The sequence below is a fragment of the Gymnoscopelus braueri genome, assembly GCF_963280865.1.
Source record: "Gymnoscopelus braueri genome assembly, chromosome: 20".
Classification (NCBI taxonomy): domain Eukaryota; kingdom Metazoa; phylum Chordata; class Actinopteri; order Myctophiformes; family Myctophidae; genus Gymnoscopelus; species Gymnoscopelus braueri.
Window position 1 is genome coordinate 8,914,385 of NC_137622.1, and position 20,935 is coordinate 8,935,319.

General features: G+C 41.6%; 2 protein-coding genes across 2 annotated transcripts in view; one reads left to right on the top strand and one right to left on the bottom strand.

Annotated features, from left to right (window-relative positions):
- The window catches only part of tenm1 (teneurin transmembrane protein 1), a gene marked incomplete at its 5' end in the record, with an annotated part of 375,941 nt that overhangs the window by 105,597 nt on the left and 249,409 nt on the right, over positions 1-20,935 (top strand). Inside the window, one exon of the mRNA XM_080416925.1 lies at positions 19,635-19,873. Coding sequence (XP_080273051.1) covers positions 19,635-19,873 — 239 coding nt within the window. The remainder of the gene's footprint in view (positions 1-19,634; positions 19,874-20,935) is intronic.
- apool (apolipoprotein O-like) overlaps positions 4,251-20,935 on the bottom strand; it is a 333,585-nt gene continuing 316,900 nt past the window's right edge. The window contains exon 13 of the transcript XR_013932298.1: positions 4,251-4,297. The gene's annotated coding sequence lies outside the window, so the exon portion shown is untranslated. The remainder of the gene's footprint in view (positions 4,298-20,935) is intronic.

Sequence of the window (20,935 nt, forward strand, 5' to 3'; positions counted from 1 at the left end):
TTTTACTGAGGTTAGGGTTAAGGTTAGGTTTAGGCATAGTTTTACTGAGGTTAGGGTTAAGGTTAGGTTTAGGCATAGTTTTACTGAGGTTAGGGTTAGGGTTAGGTTTAGGCATAGTTTTACTGAGGTTAGGGTTAGGGTTAAGGTTAGGTTTAGGCATAGTTGCAAAAACGAGAACTGTCAATCACAGCGATTACTGGCCAATCACAGCGGGTTTTGCCTAGAACTGAAGTGGGCTCCATAATAACGCTGCGGTGCGAGCTTGTAGATCTGCTATTTTTGATGAATGTCTGCCTGTTAAGACATTGTTTAATGAAAGAACTTTGACAAAATCTATCTATTTTTTAAGGAAGTAGATTTTCATTTTATATATATACAGTAAATATACAGTATATTGTTGCTGTCGGGCAGAAACTTCTTATATTATCTCCGTATTTGAACTTTTTATGTTTTTTTCACACAAAGTAACAAAAATAGCCGATCTACAAGCTCAAAATGTGGTGCATTGGGACACGTTTTGAGCTTGTAGATCGGCTATCTTTACAGTAACAGTTTTGGACGTACTTTATGAGGTTTCCAACCAACAGCAACGATTTAGATGTAACTTTGGCCACTTTGCACTCACACATTTTCTCACATTTTGTCCGGAATATTTTTGGCCAATTGTGGTTTCAATTTTGCGGTTTGACACATTTTTATGCCGTATGAGACAGTGACAATCCTACCAAAACAAAGCAAGTAAACAAACTGTCAAAAAAAACTTAATGAGGCTTTTAATGTCGTGTTTAGTGTAATCACGGTGCTATTAAAACTGGGTTACGAGTTTCATGGAAATCCACAAACCAAAAAAAAAAGAAGACAAACCATGCCTTGAGTCACTTGATCAAAGAAAATTCCTGAAATGCACCGAGTTGGCTGATTCTATTTTATTATTTTATTTATTTTCTAACATGGGGCCTCGAGGAAAATGATATTTTTTCGCAGATTAAAGGCCTTGTTAACCCATTCAAACCGGGAACGCATCTCTGTCATTTTAGATTTCTTTGACTGTTCAAAAATAGCAGATCTGCAAGCTCATAGCGTGGCACCGAGTGCCGCGCTATGAGCGTGTGGATCGGCTATTTTTGAAAACTAAATATATATTTTTAAAGCGAACATTTGTAACTCAAATCTTTGAGGTCCCTTGAACAAAATAGTTTACAAATGCTCACTTTAAAATATATATTCAAAGATTTGCACACATTTTCACGATTTTTCAAAAAATAGCAGATCTACAAGCTCGTAGCGCAGCACTATGAAGCTTGTATATCTGCTATTTTTTTAATGGCCAAAGAAATCTCAAAAACGACACAGATGCATTCCCGGTCTTAGTGGTTTAAGACAGACATGCTTGGCAGTGCATTGTGGGCATGTCTGCCCAATGCACCACTCCGGGGTATCGTTACCTGACCCTCCGTGGCGCTCAGATGAAAGACAACACAGAACCCCCCTTGGCTTGTCAGATCCTTGTCCTTATATTCAAAGATTTGCACACATTTTCACGATTTTTCAAAAAATAGCAGATCTACAAGCTCGTAGCGCAGCACTATGAAGCTTGTATATCTGCTATTTTTTTAATGGCCAAAGAAATCTCAAAAACGACACAGATGCGTTCCCGGTCTAAATGGCTTAAAGCTGCAATCCGGAACTTATTTTATTGAGTCAAATTTGTTATTGTAACCAATCTGTAATCGCAGAGCAGTGGTTCTTAACCTGTGGGCCCTAGTTTTGTTCCCTCATACAGAGAGACATAAAAGGATCGCAGATTTAATATTCATAATGGTTCTTTTACATTCTTTTAGAAGGGGAAAAAAAGACAACCGCTTAAGAACAGATTGCTTCAACTATTCTCTTACATTATATAGCCTAACGGAATATTATTTCTTCAGCAGAAACCCTCAACAATGTAATTCAATATTATAGAAGTAATCATTCATAATTAGCCTATAGCAACCTCAGTGCAGTATATCTGCTCTGATGCAGCATGCCTGGAGTGGAGAAAAAAAACCCTTTCTGGTTTTCCTGCAGATTTACGTTAGGGCCAAACACAGTGCAGCTACTAGCGTTAGGATCCTTTAGTCACTGTCATTTTAGATTTCTTTGGGCTAATCAAAAATAGCAGATATACAAGCTCATAGCACGGCACCGAGTGCCGCGCTATGAGCTTGTATGTCTGCTATTTTTGAAAAATCTTGAACATTTGTGCAAATCTTTGAATTTATATATATTTTTAAAGCGAACATTTGTAACTCTAATCTTTGCTTCTGGGGGTCCCTGGAACAAAATATTTTGAGATGGGGGTCCGCGGCCAAATACATATCATTTTGGGGGTCCTTGTTATGAAAAAGTTTGAGAACATCAGTTTTTTTCTTAAAAAAACAGTTTTTAACTGATTTAGAAGACATTTGTAGAATCCCCAGAGGCAAAGATTTGAGTTACAAATGTTTGCTTTAAAAATGAATATATATTGAAAGATTTGCACCCATTTTCACAATCTTTTCAAAAATAGCAGATCTACAAGCTTGTATATAGCTTGTATATATGCAATTTTTTTAATCACCAAAAGTATAAAATAATGGTTATAGCTAAAATCTAAAATCACACAGATGCGTTCCCGGATTGAATGGGTTATTAACCTACAGTAGGAGTATTATATTCTGGTTTAAATGCATGTCAGAAACAGTCTTTATCATGTGGACTAAACACTCCAAGTACTCCCTAGTAACATTTATCTTTACTAAAAGTACAATATGATTGCCATTCAAATATACTTACAGCAGCACCTATTCAGAAAATAGTCACTCTACGCGTCACGATGCAACGCGATGTGAACTTGTAAATCAACTATATTTGAAAAGATTAGTATAAAATGGCTTTTAACTTGAAGTTTTCAAATCATTGTAGTGCGGTAAAAAGTACAATATTTGCCTCTGAGCTGTATTGGAGTAGAAGTATAAAGTATTGAACATAGACTCAAGTAAAGTGAAAGTACTCTCAAAATTGTACTTGGGGGTACAGTACTTGAGTAAATTGTCTCTGCCGTGTGGAAACCAACTGTTATTTTTCAGGATTACAATAAAAAAATAGCAAAAGTAGCAGATCTACAAGCTCAAAATGTGTCGCTTCGCGCCACGTTGATCTGCTACTTTTGATTTTGTTTGATCAAGAAGGGTGTTAAAGGAGTAGTTCACCCAAAAATTACACAGATTGGTTACAATAGCATTTTTATTCAATAAAATAAGTTCTGGATTGCAGCTTTAACACATCCACCGCCAGAGGTTAATCTCATAATGTACTCACCAGTGCCAAGGTGTTTTTGTTGTTTTTTAGTTTTTTTCATGTCGCCATAGATCTTGTTAAAATCCTTAAGATTGAGCCGTGAACGGTCTGTTTACATCCGCGAGATCTCCCTGTATCTCCCAGTGAAGACCGCATGTCAAACGGACTTCCATGACTGTAGTTAGAGCGGATTACGTTAAACAGTGAAATGCGAGGAGAAAAAACTACAGGAAGAGAATTGAGTTTCAGTTTCGTCTGTAGAATGGGAGCGGGCGTGATCGTCGAAACCGGATCCCAAATAATTCTATTTCCTGTCATCAAACCGGAAACGGAAGTGGATCAAAAAAATTCCGAAAGTGCACCCGGACCGCGCATGCGCGAAAAGACCGCAGCCCGTAGGACTACGGGCTCGGCGCTTAACCGTTGGATTTAACGGCCCGTAGAACTACGGGCCCGGCGGTAAAGGTGTTAAGTACTGCATGGATAAGCAGTGGTTTAAGCAGTGGCTTTACTGTAACAGCACCAGGCAGCAAAGAAAATTCCCACTGAATGAACTCCTTCAATGAAGAGTTGCTGAGTGCTGAGCGTGTCTTGAAAAAAGGGGGGGGAAATATGTTATCGTCGTTGTATGTTTTTTTGGGAAGATGGAATGGAAAATAATCAGTAAAATTCTACTTGTGCTTGTTTATGACAGTAGTTTGTTCCTAAATCTTTCCATGCCAAGGACTCACAATGCAACACATTGTGTTGTCAAGGTTTTTGTACGCATGTTTTTGTCGCATTCCTAAGCCAATAATGTGATGCCCGGTGGAGTCACTGGCAGGAGACTCAAAGAGTCTTGTACTGAGTCTCCTATTGAAGGATGTCCCGGTCATCAGATTCTTGGCTCAGGAATGCGACAAAAACAAAAACAAATCTCCATGAATCAAGGCTTCATGGGGTGTGCAATTGATAGAAAATAAGTAACTTTTTGGGTGAACTACTCCTTTAAGTTACGAAGAAAACATATACTTAGTTACTTTCCACCACTGCGCGTGCGACACGCTGGCATGCAGCAACACTGACACTATGCTGAGGTGATGTTTCAGTGTGTTTCAGCCTTTTCATTAGGATTTCATCAAAATTGTACTTAAAGGGCAAGACCACTTCGGTATAGTTACCTTGCCACGATGTAAATGGTGCATTTATGCTGTATAGCGCTTTTATCCAAAGTGCTATACATAGATTGTGCATTACATTCACCCATTCATACACACATTCATGCACCGATGGTGGAGGAAACCATGCAAGGCACCAACCTGCTCATCGTGAGCAATTAGGGGTTCAGCGTCTTGCTCAAGGACACTTCGACACTAACTATGGGGGAGCCCGGGATCGAACTGGGAACCTCGCGGTTCTCCATCTGGCCGCTCTACCGGCCACTCTACCCCTGAGCCACTGCCGCCCAGTCAATGTAACAACAAAGGTGGGCAAAAAAAAAAAAAAAAAATCTCCATTGACTAGAAATTGATCATTTAAAATGTGCTCCTCATTGACTTACATTGTACAGTGAAGAGGCTCTGGAGGAGCTCTTTTAAACCCATAGACGAACGCAAACAACGCTGATTCTGACAGTATAGATCGTCACCAAACCCAGTACTGTTTGTTTTTGAACCCTTTAAGACCTGAGGCGATTCTTAAAAATGTTTTCTAAATCCTAACAGAAAAAAAACAAAATAAAAACAAGATTTTTCAAAAATAGCAGATCTACAAGCTCATAGCGCGGCACTCGGTGCCGCGCTATGAGCTTGTATATCTGCTATTTTTTAATAGCCAAAGAAATCCAAAGTGACACAGATGCGTTCCAGGTCTTAATGGGTTAAATACAAATGTCAACTTCCTATTGATTTTGATTTTGATTCAAATAGTAAAATCAGGAAGTTGACATGTTTATTTAAAAAAAAAAAACAGTACTGGGTTTTGCGATGTTCTATAGTCTCTGAATCAACTTTGTCCACGTTCGTTTACGGGCTAAAAGAGCTCCTCCAGAGCGGTTTTGCTGTACACTTTAAGTAAATGAGGATCAATTTCTAGTCCATGGAGAAATTATTTTTGATTTCTTGCCCACCTTTGGGGTTACATCATGGCAAGGTACCTCTACCAAAGTGGTCCTGCCCTTTAAGTGGAGTGCTTGAGTAAATGTACCAGGCACTGCTGATGAGGGGCTTATACTTGTGGGAATGAGTGCTTGATTCAAGTAAAATGTAGTTGTCAGAGAGAGAGAGGGAGAGAGAGAGAGAGAGAGGGAGGGAGGGAGTGAGAGTTAGAGAGAGCACAATTCGGCCCTTGCACAAAAACAGGCCCCAGAGATAGAGAGGAGATTATGGCCGCAACAGCTACATATATATTTTTATGGCTTGGCTCCTGTGGGGTGAACTGTCTAGAAGTAGATATCTCTCTCTCTGTGTGTGCGCGTGTGTGTGTGTGTGTGTGTGTGTGTGTGTGTGTGTGTGTGTGTGTGTGTGTGTGTGTGTGTGTGTGTGTGTGTGTGTGTGTGTGTGTGTGTGTGTGTGTGTGTGTGTGTGTCTGGCTTATCTCGCAAACCACTTTACTAATAGGTATTAACACGAGCTTGTGACTGAAATAATAACTACATTTATATTAAATCCATTGGAACGCAGGTTCATGTTCTGAAAAGTAACAGTTTTGGACACGCAAGGTTTCCGCCCGACAACAGCGACGCTATTTGGAGAGAGTTAGTGGAGAATCCATGAAACCCAATGCAACACTCGACCACAGAAATGATAATTGGTCCGAGAATTATCCGCTATACGAGCTCATTTGTTAGCTTGTCTTTGAGGGGATGCGGCAAGGCGAGAAATGATCTGTTTGCATGTTTAATGAGCGTTTTCTATCACGCCCGAGTCCTGTGTTCATCGTCGAGTGAGGGTGAAGATTGGCAGGCTGCCAAAGCCCGTAGAAATGGTTTTTAATAAGATATGAATCAGGCCATAATTAGATGTTCTCTCATTTAAGGCAAAGGGAGAATAAAATTAGATACAATGAGGATTTAAATTAATCATTGTCAGGATATGAACATCACCATAAAGGACATCATGTCTGCGGTGCATTTTAATTATGTGACTTGTCTATGTGTCATCAGATCAGATCAAATCAGATAAAAAGTACAAACGTTAGAATTCTCTTTGTTTCAGGTCGGTTCAAACTAAACTTATGGGCTTAAAAAAAGTCTTTCCGCCAGCTAGAGTCCACGGGAAAAAATACCCAATAACGCATTATATCATTAAGAGGCATTTTCTGAAGTGGCTCCATTTGTAATGTACTGTATGAGAAAGGGAGTGTGCTTTGGACTAAATTCAGATTGGTTTTTTTTCTCGAAGCTATAACCATAACTGCTAATAACTCTCTCTCCCGGGTTCATACAGCACTTCTGATCTATAGATATCGTTTTATATTCTACTGGGATGTTTTTCTGTTCCGCTGGCGCTGGTATCACTCAAATCTCAGACGTGAGATTGTACAGTCGTTATGAAGTACTTACTTACACACTTTGACGTGCGTCGAGGCAGTGCTCGCATTGTTACATCACCACTACCTTATCTAAAACGCGACACAGAGATTTAGAACAAAATCATCTCCCCCTCGTCAAACGGGCTTCGCAATTTCGACGGGCCTTATTTGATGAATTCGTATTGAAACGTATCGAGCAGCTGTCAGCGGAGATTAAGATTGTTTGAAGCGTCCATGGATTTCCTATTGGCCGAGAGATCCGTTATGTTTCTGGAGGGGTCAGCCGGTGTAAGAGGCAGGATGCTCATATGGATATTCAATATATCTGACTACGTCTCTTGCTGTGTGTGTTAAGAGGCATAACAAATGTTGAGAACTGTAATAAATCGACTGCCGTCCTGCCCTCCTCCTCCTCATCTCCTCTCCCCTCTCCTCTCCGCTCCTCACCTCTCCTCTCCTTGATTCACATCGAAGTAAACGCACACAATAGGAGTATGCAGGTGTGTGTGTGTGTGTGTGTGTGTGTGTGTGTGTGTGTGTGTGTGTGTGTGTGTGTGTGTGTGTGTGTGTTTATAAACCCTCCTTTATACAGTACAATATGGAGGCACATACAGTATACACCTTTGTGTGTGCATGCACGCGAGCGCGTACACACACACACGCACACGCACACACACACACACACACATAGAGGTATAGACAGTCTGTGGGCCAGGGGCTCAGACCCCTGGAGAGGAGGAACTCTCATTTCTTCTTCGTCTCAGGGGAAATCTGCCTTCAGTTATGAGTCTCCAGCTTCCTGGGCGTCGCCTCTGGATATTGTCTGTGTGCAGATCAAAGGAGAAAGTGAGCAGCCCCCCTTTTTTTTTAAGTTGCCCTGAATGGGAAGAAAAGACCTCCACAGTCTTGGAACAATGCCATTTTTTTTATACCACTGTATAAAAAAAGCTGATTCTCTCGCTCTGATCTTTCAGCAGAGAGTTAAAAGAACCAGGGTGGGCTCCTCTGTTTCGCCCAATGAGACGCACTCGTTTGACATCTCTGTGTGTGTGCGTCTGTGCCTGCGTCTGTGTCTGTGTGTAAAAAAAAATGTAGAAAGAAGAGAAGGAAACAAAAGCAAAGCAAAGCCAGTCATTTTGCGTTCCAGCAAGGCCCCGTTTATCACAAACGAAACAAGGTTGTCTTCATGGCTGCAGACGTGTTTTGAAATATTTTTGTTGTTGAATCGTTGTAACGGTGCTATACCAAAACAACGGTGCTATAATATGCCTGCCAACAAATCTAATCAAATTGAAGCAAGCGATCTCATTTGTCACTAGCAAAATATATCCACTGGGCCTATACCAATTACAAATAGTAGACCCAGGTAGTCAGGAGGAATGCAATCGTACAGGTTCACAAGGTGACATTTTAAGATTTCTTTGGCTAATCAAAAATAGCAGATCTACAAGCTCATATGGGCTCGTATATCTGCTTTTTTTTATCGTGAACATTTGTGTTTGTTTTCAATATAATTTTTTTTAAAGCGAACATTTGTAACTCAAATCTTTGCTTCATGGGGGTCCCTGGAACAAAATATTGTGAGATGGGGGTCCACGGCCAAATACATATCTAAAATGTTTTCTAAATCCTAACAGTACTGTATGTTGCTATATCAGTGGTGCTCCAATATTCCAGGTCAAGGACCCCCAGAATTATATGAATTTGGCTGCGGACCCCCATCTCAAAATGTTTTGTTCCAGGGACCCCCCAGAAGCAAGGATTGGAGTAAAAAAGTCGTTTAAAAAAAATATATATATATATTCAAAGATTTGCACAAATCTTCACTATTTTTGTGATCCCTTTTCTGAGGAGAACCTTGGCCAAAAATAGAGAGGAGGTTTGGTGTAGGGGGGGCGGAAAGGAGCAAATCAAGCACTAAGTATTGAAGGTTAAATGTCTGAAATGAACAAAAAAAAACGAATTTACACAACACGATAGTCAATAAAGCTATCTATGAAATCTATGAAAAGTTTTAATCTGAAACACAATGTTATACAATACAGAGGGGGTCCCTGCTCTACTGTACATTGAATTTAGATGTTACCAGACATTTCGGTATAGGCAGAAATGTCCGATTACCATGGCTATGGGAGGACTATCTCTCAGCTAACTAACATGGCAACATTTCCAACAGCAGAGGAAATAACCCCCCCCCCCCAAAAAAAAATGAACAGTACATTTCACAGGGTTTTGGCAGAATCAAATATTCAGCCGTATTTATACGATTGGTGTGCAGATGTCCGCAACTCTATGTACTTTTATTTGTGTGTGTGTGCGCGCGCGTGTGTGTCTGTGATGCACAGTATGTGTGCGTGTCCTAAGCAGTGGTGGAAAAAGTACTCAAATGTTTTACTTAAGTAAAGGTATCGATACTGCAATGTATCGATACTGTTACAAGTAAGAGTACAGACTTCTAAATTTACTTGAGTAAAAGTACAAAAGTATTGATATCAAAATGTACTTAAAGTACTAAAAGTAAAAGTACTAAATGTTTGAAAATAGCCTAGGTATAAAACAGGGCTGACGTGGTTAATGTATGTTTTATAATGTAATGATTTATATCTGCAAAGTAACTAGTAACTAAAGTTTTCAAATAATTGTAGTGGAGTAAAAGTACAACATTTTGCCTCTGAGATGTAGCGGAGTAGAAGTAAAAGTAATGGAAATTGGAAATACTCAAGTGAAGTACAAATACCTCAAAATTGTACTTTAAGTACAGTACTTGAGTACATGTACTTAGTTACTTTCCACCACTGGTCCCATAAGTTCATCTCTGGTCCTCTCAGGGTTGACCTGCCGTTGACCCTCTCTACAGTACAGCTCACCTGCCCTCGTTAATGTGTGAGTCACCTGAGCCAGACGTCACATCAGCAGATGGGGGGGTGGACGAGAGGAGGGGAAATAGAGAGAGACGAGTCAGGAAGGAAGACGGGGACAGACGTGAGATGAGTGAAAGAATGAGAACAGATGGAAAGAAGGGTATGTGGAGTGGAATGGGAGCAGGAGAGAGAGAGAGAGAGAGAGAGAAAAAAAAAACTGTGTGGAGGGCTGGTTGAGGAGAGAGGCTTGGTGTCAAGTGCTGCTGTCAGCCGTCTGTCTGGCCCACAGTAAACGTTGCCTCCTTTCCCTCCAAGGGCCCTCTGGGGACCGCGGGGCCCCGGCAGCCAGGCAGTGACCTCGCAACTCCACTTCCACATAACCAGAGAAAACACCCCGAACGCAGTGTGTGTGTGTGTGTGTGTGTGGAAGGACGCACCCCTCCGACACATCACACCACAACACACAATGCGCACCAGCCTAGCGTAATCACTGCACCGCGCGCGCCAGCTGTGTAAAGTAACTAAGTACATTAACTCAAGTATTGTGCTTAAGTACAGTTTTGAGGTACTTTAACTTTACTGGAGTATTTTTAATTTTCAGTACTTTTACTTCTACTCCCCTAAATCTCAGAGGCAAATATTATACTTTTACTCCACTACAATGATTTGAAAAGTTTAGGTGCAAGTTACTTTGTAGATTTGGATTATTATTACAAAACGTACAGTACCCACTTCAGCCCTATATACATTTTGGCCATTTGAAAATAGCCGATCTGTAGATCGTCTATTTTCTAAAGATGTCATTGAAAACTTGTGAAGACTTATGTAATGGGATATTTTGCATAAGGAGTACTTTTACTTTTGGTCATTTAAGTACATTTTGATACCAATACTTTTGTACTTTTACTCAAGTAAATTTTGAATTCCAGACTTTTACTTGTAACAGCGTATTTCTACATTGCAGTATTGATACTTTTACTTCAGTAAAAACATTTAGTACTTTTTCCAGCACTGGCGCGCGCATACACACCCACACACACAGACACACACAGAACCTCCGGGCAATCACTGCTGTCAGTCACTTCTAATATTACAGTCCCCGGGAGGTCGTTTGGTTGTGAACAAAAACACACTGCTGAGACAAAAGGGGGGACGTGTCCCTGATTCCTCTCGTGTTCAGAGAGAACTGATGATGGTCTGGGTTTTCAGTTACGTTGACGCAGTGATGCCTTTTAATTGAAGTCCTTGCCGTGGCTGCAACAACTGATCGATAACGTCCTCAAAATCGACGACGTGAGATTTGTTGGCAGCGAACTTCAGTATGGATTAGTTGGGTCGACCTTTGTAGGTCAAACGTCAGCCCGTTCGTCCCGCCCCCATCTGTCCATCCATCTGTATGTTACTTTGGAACCCCAAACACCCAAACAACACTGGCTCAGGTGGTGGAGTTGATGTCTGGGGATTAGAAGGGTCCCGGTTCGATTCTCAGCTGCTCCCTCCTTTGCTTTGCGTCGAAGTGTCCTTGAGCAAGGCACTTGACTACTGTACGTGAACCCTAGCGTCCCCTGTTCTCAGGCGAACATTCAGCAAACATAGCTGATCTACAAGCGTCGCGAAGCATCCTGTGTACGTGTATGTGAATGTACTGTAATGTACGTTGTAAAGCACTCTGGTAAAAAGGCGCTATAGAAATGCACTGTTTATAGAAACAAGCTAACAACCTGTTGCAACAAGTCACATTGTGAGCTTGTAGATTTGTAGAGGCTATTTTTGGCAAGAGATTTGGTGTGGGTGGAAAAAGCGGTCTAAGACATGTACAGTTTTAACTTAAGGTCTGCTTTACTAAGAATAGAGGGTTTAAGTGATTAAAGACTACTGACTTGAGTGCACCTCTTGCCCTTCAGAGGATGAACCCTATTTGGTGACCCCATGGCCTTTCCTCTAGCGCCACCCGTAGGCCAAAAAAAAGGCACTGTGTAACTTTTTTAATTATGGTATTTTATATCATTTCACTTTAAAACTTTTGCTGTTATTTACAGTATGTGTTGATCCTTCAGTGAATATATAAAGTATTTTTAGCCCCCACCAGTGAGAGCGTGGGGCTCTAAGGATATAACAATATCGGTCAGTTCACTTGGGTTTAGCTAGCTTTTACACTCTCAGGGCCAGGTTTGCTAAGCCTTTGGCACGTCATTGCAGACGCACTCTGCGCCTAGAAACCTGCATATCATTTATCAAACAGGCACACCTGCCTGGAAGCGCACCTTGCATGTCACCACAAAATGTGCCGCTCTCCTTCATGCATAGCGTCGCTGTTGGGCAGAAGTCTTGCATGTCCAACACCGTTATTTTCCAGGAAATGGGGAAAATAACCTGTTATGTGTTCCAATGCATCCAGTGTAGTTATTATTTAGTCACAAGCTCTCGTTTACTTTACTTTAATACTTTTCTTTGGTTAAATATTTATAAAACCCACAGACAGACTTAACCGCTTTCAACCTGTTTTGGGCTTCATTTATGGGCGCAAATGTACCCAAAAATGCAGACTTTTCCAAACGTATTGAAAAATACAGGCTGACAACGCGATGTGCCATGTTGTAAGCTTGTCTGCACTGTCAAATGGCAGAAGAATAAAATCGTCCATTAATTTATTAAAAAAAAGAGATACAAGCTTTCACGACATGCATCTATGGTCACACAAATGACGGGATCAGATATTATGTTTTTATTTACGGATCAGATTTGCATGGAACGTCCCCGCCTCTTAAAAGCAGGTGCAATTAAGCACAGGAAGGCTGTATTAACAGACGCTTGAGGTGGAGATGACAGTAATTGCAGCAAAGAGACACAGTCGGTAAGTCTCAAGGACGAGAATCAAGAAATAATCAGCTAAATAATTAGCTGCTGCCATAGTAATTCAGACGTTAATTCTGCGCACCTTGCTAGAGCCAAATGCACACAAGATTTGACACATGTAAAGCTGGCCCTCAGTCTTGTTTAGTTTGGTTTTGCAAGTTGACGGTGTAGTAGACAGAGCTGACAGCTACACCAGGTAAAACGTGTTTGCAACTCAAATCTTTCAAAGTATGAGAACACTTTACATTGACGAGGGTTTGCTGCAAAATGTACAAAGTGGAGCTGCTACACGTCACAGGAGGACAACAGTGAGGCACGTGCACCTAAAACAAATCCACATGTAGGATAAATAGGGCTCAGTCAGCATGGTAGGCTGAAACCTGGGTCATACAGTACCCCGAAAATAGCAGACCTACAAGCGCACAACGCGTCACGGATGCGACGCGTTGTGCGCTTGTAGGTCTGCTAGTTTTGACGCGCGACACCGTTGTGCGATGTTGCATGAATTAGGCTGGAAGCCTGCAACATTCTCCTAACAATGTCAAACCTTTTTCATCTCAATAAGTCAATAAGAACAAAAAGACATATCGGTGCAATATGACATCATTGGCGTCCTGCCGGAAGTTCGTTTCGGCTGTTCTTGAACCTCCCAAGTTTTTTGAACAAGCCAAAATATCACTACAGAGACACCGATACGAACATTGTGAATGTTCAGACACTCAATGTGCTCGTGATTCATGTTGTTTTATTTCTGCAATCTGCCACCACCGTACTGTACCATGGACAGTTTTGAAGAAAGTTTGGCTGAATAGAAGGTACAAACCTCTATAACCCCTCTCTGAGCGACTACGAACACATCCAAGCAATTCATTAATGGAGAGTGATTGCACACATGTTGTCACACACGCTGTGTCTGTTGCCAGCAATGGCGAAATCTCCAGCACAGATGACGTCAAAGCATGTCAGAGGTTTTGAGTGTCCGCCCTGAGACCGGGAGGTCGGGGTTCGATCCTTGACCGGGTCATACCAAAGATTCTAAAAAATGGGACCCAATGCCTCCCTGCTTGGCGCCCAGCATCAAGGGTTTGATTGGGGGTAAGTCCCTGCGACATACTAGCGTCCTGTCCAGGGGGTGTACTTGTACATCATGCTGCCTCACGCTACAGAAACAGGAGATCCAGGCTCCTGCCCTATGGCCCTCATGGCTCTGCAAGGCTTACTTATACTATGTCAGAGGTTGATGCAGACAAACAAAAGAGATCCATGGTTAAAATCCATGGTTCATAGAACTCAAAGCAGAGTCGCAGCAAGTACAGTTTGGTCCTCAATTAACTCTTTTCCGATTCTGTCCTGCCAAAGCTGAAAAAAGTTCAACTTCGTTTGGAATATGTGCAGTAAGGCTGCACGATGTATCGAAATGTACCTTCATCGAGGTATCAGCATGCGCGATATACGTATCGCGGGAGACGGCATTTATCGAGGTAAATGGCATATTATTATGTCTAGTTGCCGGCTCGGTAAAGCACTGTGGAGTGGAGAAGTATAAATCAAGTTGAGCACAGCTGCTCCTCCCCGCCCCTCTGCTCTCACACCATAGACAGTAAAAAGTAGTCTCACACACACTAACCTTGCATCACCGGGCTTACACACACACACACACACACACACACACACACACACACACACACACACACACACACACACACACACACACACACACACACACACACACACATTCTCTCTCTCCTTGGATAGACTGGAGCGCTCATCAATACTACATCTCAAATATACTAACCTTTGTATGTAGCCAAGGTGTTGCTGTTGTCATCTCGAATTGGCCAAACTAAAATTCACGTGGCCGTGGGTTGCTAATAGATTAAAGTCGCGATCTCTCGGTGGATGTTTTCAACCCAAATGCGCATGTAACACTAGGTTAATGATGGCTCGTTAAGTGCTTGACTGTATGTGCATTTGTCACTTCAGAGACAATCAGTTGAAATTGACGGCAGCTGTAAAGGTGTCTGTCTTTGGTGTAGTGTGTGTGTGTGTGTGAGACATCGTTATTGAGGTATTCAACAACGTTATCGAATATCGCATGCTTTCCTAGTATCGTGCAGGCTTAATGTGCAGGCTTAATTTGGTGAGTTTGAAGTTTGGTGAGTCAAACAATAGATAGGTAAGACCCTGTTTCCTGGACTGGACTGTCCATTCTTCTTACAGTCGACGCTACTACAGGGATGTTGGACTTTTTCTGATCAAAGTCTTTGGTGTGGAATAGATTTGAGATGAGAATTGCAACTAGATAAAGTACTGTGGGTTAGATTTGTTGTTAGGTTGTCATTAGAAATGGAAGTAGGTCTGTTTCATATGTTGATCTCTAGGCTACAGAGATGTTTTTGTAATGTGGAAAATCATTATGATCAAAGGTACAAACAGCATTGTTAATCTCTTTTTGTTTTCATTAAAAAAAATTACCCTGTGAAGCATCTTTTGATGATACTGGCCTCACAAATGTAAACGACAAGACAAGGCAAATATAGCTAAATGTACTAAATCTCTGATTCTGCCTTGCTGGAAGTATATACAGTAATAAAAAAATGTCCACACTTAAACCTTATTGTATATACTTCGATTGACCTTCTCTGCCAGGGGTCTATATAGGTCCCCTACTTTTTTCCCTCTAAACACCAAATGTCTTTTCCCCCAAAAAATAGTCAACAATGCGTCACATTGTGACGCGTTGTGAGCTTGTAGATAGAGCATTGGCCTATTTGTCATTATGACATGCCCAGAATAGGTTCATGTGTTTAAAAAGACACTTTCAAAACACTGGTGTATAAATCCTGTGCCTACTAACAGTATATGTCACCATAGCCCTGAGGGGGGTGGGGCAGGTTTGACAGGGGGTGTTTGGGGAGGACGGTCCTGTAATAGGAAGGTGTATCACGGGCCTGTCCTGTGTGTGATGTACTGGATCCTCAGGCTGCCTGGCTGACAGTCGCATCATTTAACCCGTTCCAACCGGGAAAAGCGTCTCGGTCATTTTGGGATTTTAACCACTTTAACCATTATTTTATGCTTTGGCTATTAAAAAATAGCAAATATACAATCTCATTAGCACGGCACTAAGTGAGCTTGTAGATCTAGTATTTTTGAAAAATCGTGAAAATGTGTGCAAATCTTATATACATTTTTTTAGCTTTTTTTTTTTTACTCAAATCATTGCTTCTGCGGGTCCCTGGAACAAAATATTTTCAGATGGGGGTCCTTAGCCAAATAAATATATCATTTTGGGGGTTCTTGACATGAAAAAACTTGAGCGCCACTGATTTAGCACACACGTTTTTTCAGAAAACAGTTTAAAAGACATTTTGTAGAACAGGCCTCAGGTCTTGATGGGTTAAAAAACTGTTGAATGGTGGGGTACGGGGGGGGGGGGGGAGTCCTAAACTCCACCATCATGGAGGCGTTTTAAACGAGTTTCAGTCAGACGTGCAGCAGAGTGAGAAACATCAGGCATACATTTACATAAACAGGCTGAGTAAGACATTGGGAACCTTTAGTGAAGGTGAGGACTGCACTGTGCCAGGTTAATTGTCAAAGCGTTAACGACAGATAAGGTCCCGAACTTGGAAATCATATTTCTCTCCCCCCCCTCCCCCACCCGCCACATCATGCTGCATTTAGTGTCTGTTAGAGGAGATGCATGCAGAAATGGCCTATAAGCCTTGTGATGGAGGTCTCTGCCATGATAATCAGCAGTGGTGTAAAGTAACTCAGTACATTTACTCAAGTACTGTACTTAAGTACTGTTTTGACGTCTTTTTTTTTACTTTAGTGGAGTATTTCCAATTTTGTACTCCACTACGTCTCAGAGGCAAATATTGTACTTTTACTCCACTACAATTATTTGAAAACTTTAGTTACTAGTTACTTTGTAGATTTTGCTGATTATTATTACAAAACATACATTAACCACTTCAGCCCTGTATACATTTAGGCCATTTGAAAATAGCCGATCTACAAGCTCACAGTGTGTTGCGATGCGACACATTGTGAGCTTGTAGATCTGCTATTTTCAAAATATTTTGTTTTCTTTTAAACTTGTGAAATGGGACATTCTGCATGATGAGTACTTTTACTTTTGCTACTTTAAGTACATTTTGATGCCAATACTTTTGTACTTTTACTCAAGTGAATTTTGAATTCCGAACTTTTGCTTGTAACAACAGTATTTCTACATTGCAGTATTGATACTGTACTTTTACTTAAGTCAAACATTTGAGTACTTTTCCACCTCTAATAATCAGCATGCCGGACACCTAAGTCTGTCGTTAGGCGAGTCAGTCTAAAGCCGTGGTTATCAAACATTTCGTGCCAAGGACCCCCATAAGAGATGATTGATGATGAGATGTCTCTGCATCATGACACATTGTGAGCTTGTAGATCAGCTATTTTTGAATAGCAAAATTAAACAAATTACATCACAGGAGCTCCAAATTCCTAATTAGTGGTGTAGCAGCTGATGTTGATTACAGCCAGGACAGAGAGTTGAGGAGAGATGAGAAGACTGTTTATTTTTTCCTTTCCTGTTCATCACCTAAATAATAAATGTTTATGGTTGTGTGTAGATGCACAAAGGTGAGAGTATCTACAGTATGTTGTCATGGGCTAGGGTTGCACTTGTTTAGTGACTGTGTGTGCTTCATATCTGTGAGAAAGCCGTTTAGTTTGTGAGGAATCTGTTTAGTTGATAAGCCTTTCTTCAGGTCCAGCAAATTGTTTGTTACTTTTGGTTATACATTGTCTTGAGAATGCACAGTGTTATTTATTATTTTTTTTGCTGTGTTTTGATTTATTCTGTTGTAATATGATTTTCCTTTGTTATTGTTGTAGACCACAACTATATATAAATCACCTAACTGGGAACACACCCCTTCATACCTTGAGTCACTCTAATCCATTAAGACCGGGAACGCATCTGTGTCATTTTAAGATTTCTTTAGCTATTCAAAAATAGCAGACGTACAAGCTCATAGCTTGTAGATCTGCTTTTTTGGGGGGAAAATGGTGGAAAATGAGTGCAAATCTCACATTATATATATATATAGATATACATTTTTAACTCAAATCTCTGCTTCTGGGGGTCTCTGGAACAGTATAAACATATTTTGAGATGGGGAGGGACCGCGGACAAATCATTTTGGGGCTCCTTCACATGAAAAAAGTTTGAGAACCACTGATATAGCAACATTAGTAAAAAATAAATAAATAAATCCTAACAAAATAATGTTAGAAGACATTTGTAGAATCCCCAGAAACAAAGATTTGAGTTAAATCTTAATCTTTGCTTAAAAAAATATTTATATTCAAAGATTTGCACAAATAATGTGCGATTAAAAAAAGAAGAAAACACCAGCTTGTAGATCTGCTATTTTTGAAAGGCCAAAGACGTCTGAAATTACACCGATGCGTTCCCGGATTGAATGGGCTAATTCACCCCGTCTCCAGGTCACCCATGGGTGCGTAAAGGTCTTACTCCTTTTTGCAAGTTGACAATAACCACTCTGAATTTGAGACAACGCATATGTACGAAAAATTATAACAAAATGCACCTGGGAATACGCACACCCTGCCTGCCCCAGCATCTCTTTGCTCTACATTTAGTCCATTCCAAATTTTATGACCCATTTATGTAATGTTTGAGTGACCTTGATTGTGACCAGTGTTGCCAGATCCTGTGAGAGAAACAAGCGACCAGGTCTAGGAAAACCAGCCCAAAAGAAGCGACTATGGGCCACATGAGCACTTTAACATATACATCAGCTATTTGAAAATAGCAGATCTACAAGCTCACAACGCGTCGCGATGCGACGCGTTGTGAGCTTGTAGATAGGCTATTTTCAAATAAAATCTTGCGGGCAAATTATAATAAGCAGATCTGGCAACCCTGATTGTGACCTTGACATTGGATTTTTTTTTTTCTTTACCTAAAATGGATCAACACTTCGGGGGTAGCCTACCTGATCATTCCCACTGAGTTTCATGAAAATGAAAACAGACAGACAGACAGTCAGACAGACAGGACAGACGGGTGATTAAAATACTTGCCGTATTGCTTTGGTCAGCTGTAATCAATATAAATGATGAGTCACAGCAAAAGTGACTCCAGTTACAGTTGCTGGTTGTAAAAGCAGAATAATCTCACCACACGTGGGCATGTCATTAGAGACGGAAATCTTTCCTCGAGAAAAAAATCCAATCATTTTAATAATTTAAAGTTGTGAAAATAGCAGATCTACAAGTATCAGCTCAATACTTTTTGAGCTCAAATTCGATTGTCTATTTTCGCCATTCGCCGTAGGGTGTGTAAGAGGTACGTGACAAAGCTTTTCTATAGGTACATTAGTCGGTCAGTTTTGCTGACGAGCTGTCTGTCTCTTAGGTCAGACGGTGGAGGTTTCACTGAGACATACTGTACGTCATTGGTTATCAAAGTGGGGTCCGGGGACCCCCAGGGGCCCTTGGGGGGTACCAGGGGGTCCCCAGCTAAATTAGTTACTAAATTAGCGTCACAATCAATCACTTTAACCATTATGTTATACTTTCGCTATTGAGAAATAGCAGATATACAAGCTCATCATGAGCTTGTAGATCTGCATTTTTTTTTTTATCGTGAACATTGTGCAAATCTTTGAATATACATATATTTTTAAAGTGAACATGTTTAACTCAAATCTTGCTTCTGGGGGACCTTGGAACTAAATATTTTGAGATGGGGGTCCGTGGCCAAATATGTATCATTTTGGGGGTCCTTGACATGAAAGAGTTTGAGAACCACTGCTATAGACCACAATGGAAACGAGCCCCTGGGGCTTATTTGTGTTATCGTTTTAGCATAACGTTTGACTATACTGTCAATAATCTTGTTAATAAAGCATTCAATCAATCAAAACGTACACTAAATAACTAACTAGCTAGCTGGCTAACTATTCAAGTGACCAACGGAATGTGAGCAAAGCGAGGTGAACTTTCTCATCGTCGTTACTGCACTCTTTTAAATTCTCTCTGTCCGTTTCCTTTCCGCAGGCACTTCCTGTTCAAGCAGGGCTCCGGTTCGTCGGCCCTGCTGTCGGGGGCGGGGCAGGGCTACCCGCTGACCTCCGGGACGGTGTACTCCCCTCCCCCGCGGCCGCTTCCCCGCGGCAGCGTGACCCGCCCGCTGTTCACCTTCAACAAGCCCCACCGCTGCTGCAACTGGAAGTGCACGGCGCTGTCCGCCTCCCTCCTCACGCTGACCCTGGCTCTGCTCCTCACATATGTCATCGGTGAGTCCGGTCTTCGATTTAAAACGATAAATAATTCAGGTGTGTATCTGTTTAGAAATGAGCCTCCGGAGTCCGGACTGGTCTTGTCTACACAGAGTCTTAGTTAAAGCCGTTCGCAAATCAATAGCACCTGGGCAAACAAAACAAAACAATAACTTCACCGACAGGAACAAAGGAATAATGAGAAATGCAGCAAGTTCAGAATGTAACGATGCGTGCAAACAGAAAGGGCAGTTCAGTTAAGAAGTTCGTTTTTGAAGAAGTTTTGTGGGTAATCTTCCGTCTTAATTGATCGTTTAGCCCCGTAAAAAAGTTCCCGGGGTCGTGTTGTCGTATCGAAGATCATCGCACGGTTGTCAAAGTCGAGTACCCAAAAAAATCACTCATCGATCGCTCTGCGATCTCTACCAGCCTCTGTTCACTGCCAGCCCCCCCCCCCCCATGCCCCCCCCAACCAGGGCCTCCTCTTTACCCCACCCACCCCTCCCCCTCTTCATTCCCCACCTGCAGTGATGCTCAAGGTCGTGTTGGAGCAGGCAGGGGTTCACAATATAATCACACATATACATGCACGCACACACGCTCGCACACACACACAAACGTGTACTTAAAGCACACCCCACACATATTGCACGCGCATGCATACACACACACACACACACACACACACACACACACACACACACACACACACACACACACACACACACACACACACACACACACACACACACACACACACACACGCTCATATGTCTGCACAGATACACATGCATATGAATAAGCACACACACATACACATGGGGGGGGGGGGGGGTTGGGCATGTAGATTAATCCCCAGGCTGAACCATGCTATTCCATTAATGTTCCGGCCCTGGTAATTAGTGCGTTAGTGAGGAAGCATGAGCAATGACTGGGAGACGACTTCACCTTTTAATTGGTGTCGCGCTCCGCTCCTGCCTCGCCCGATGATTGATCCCTGCATTGATGTCCCTATGGCAACACACCCCGAGATGTACGGGGATGTACTGTATGCATACATTTAGCGTTTTGCCCATGCGT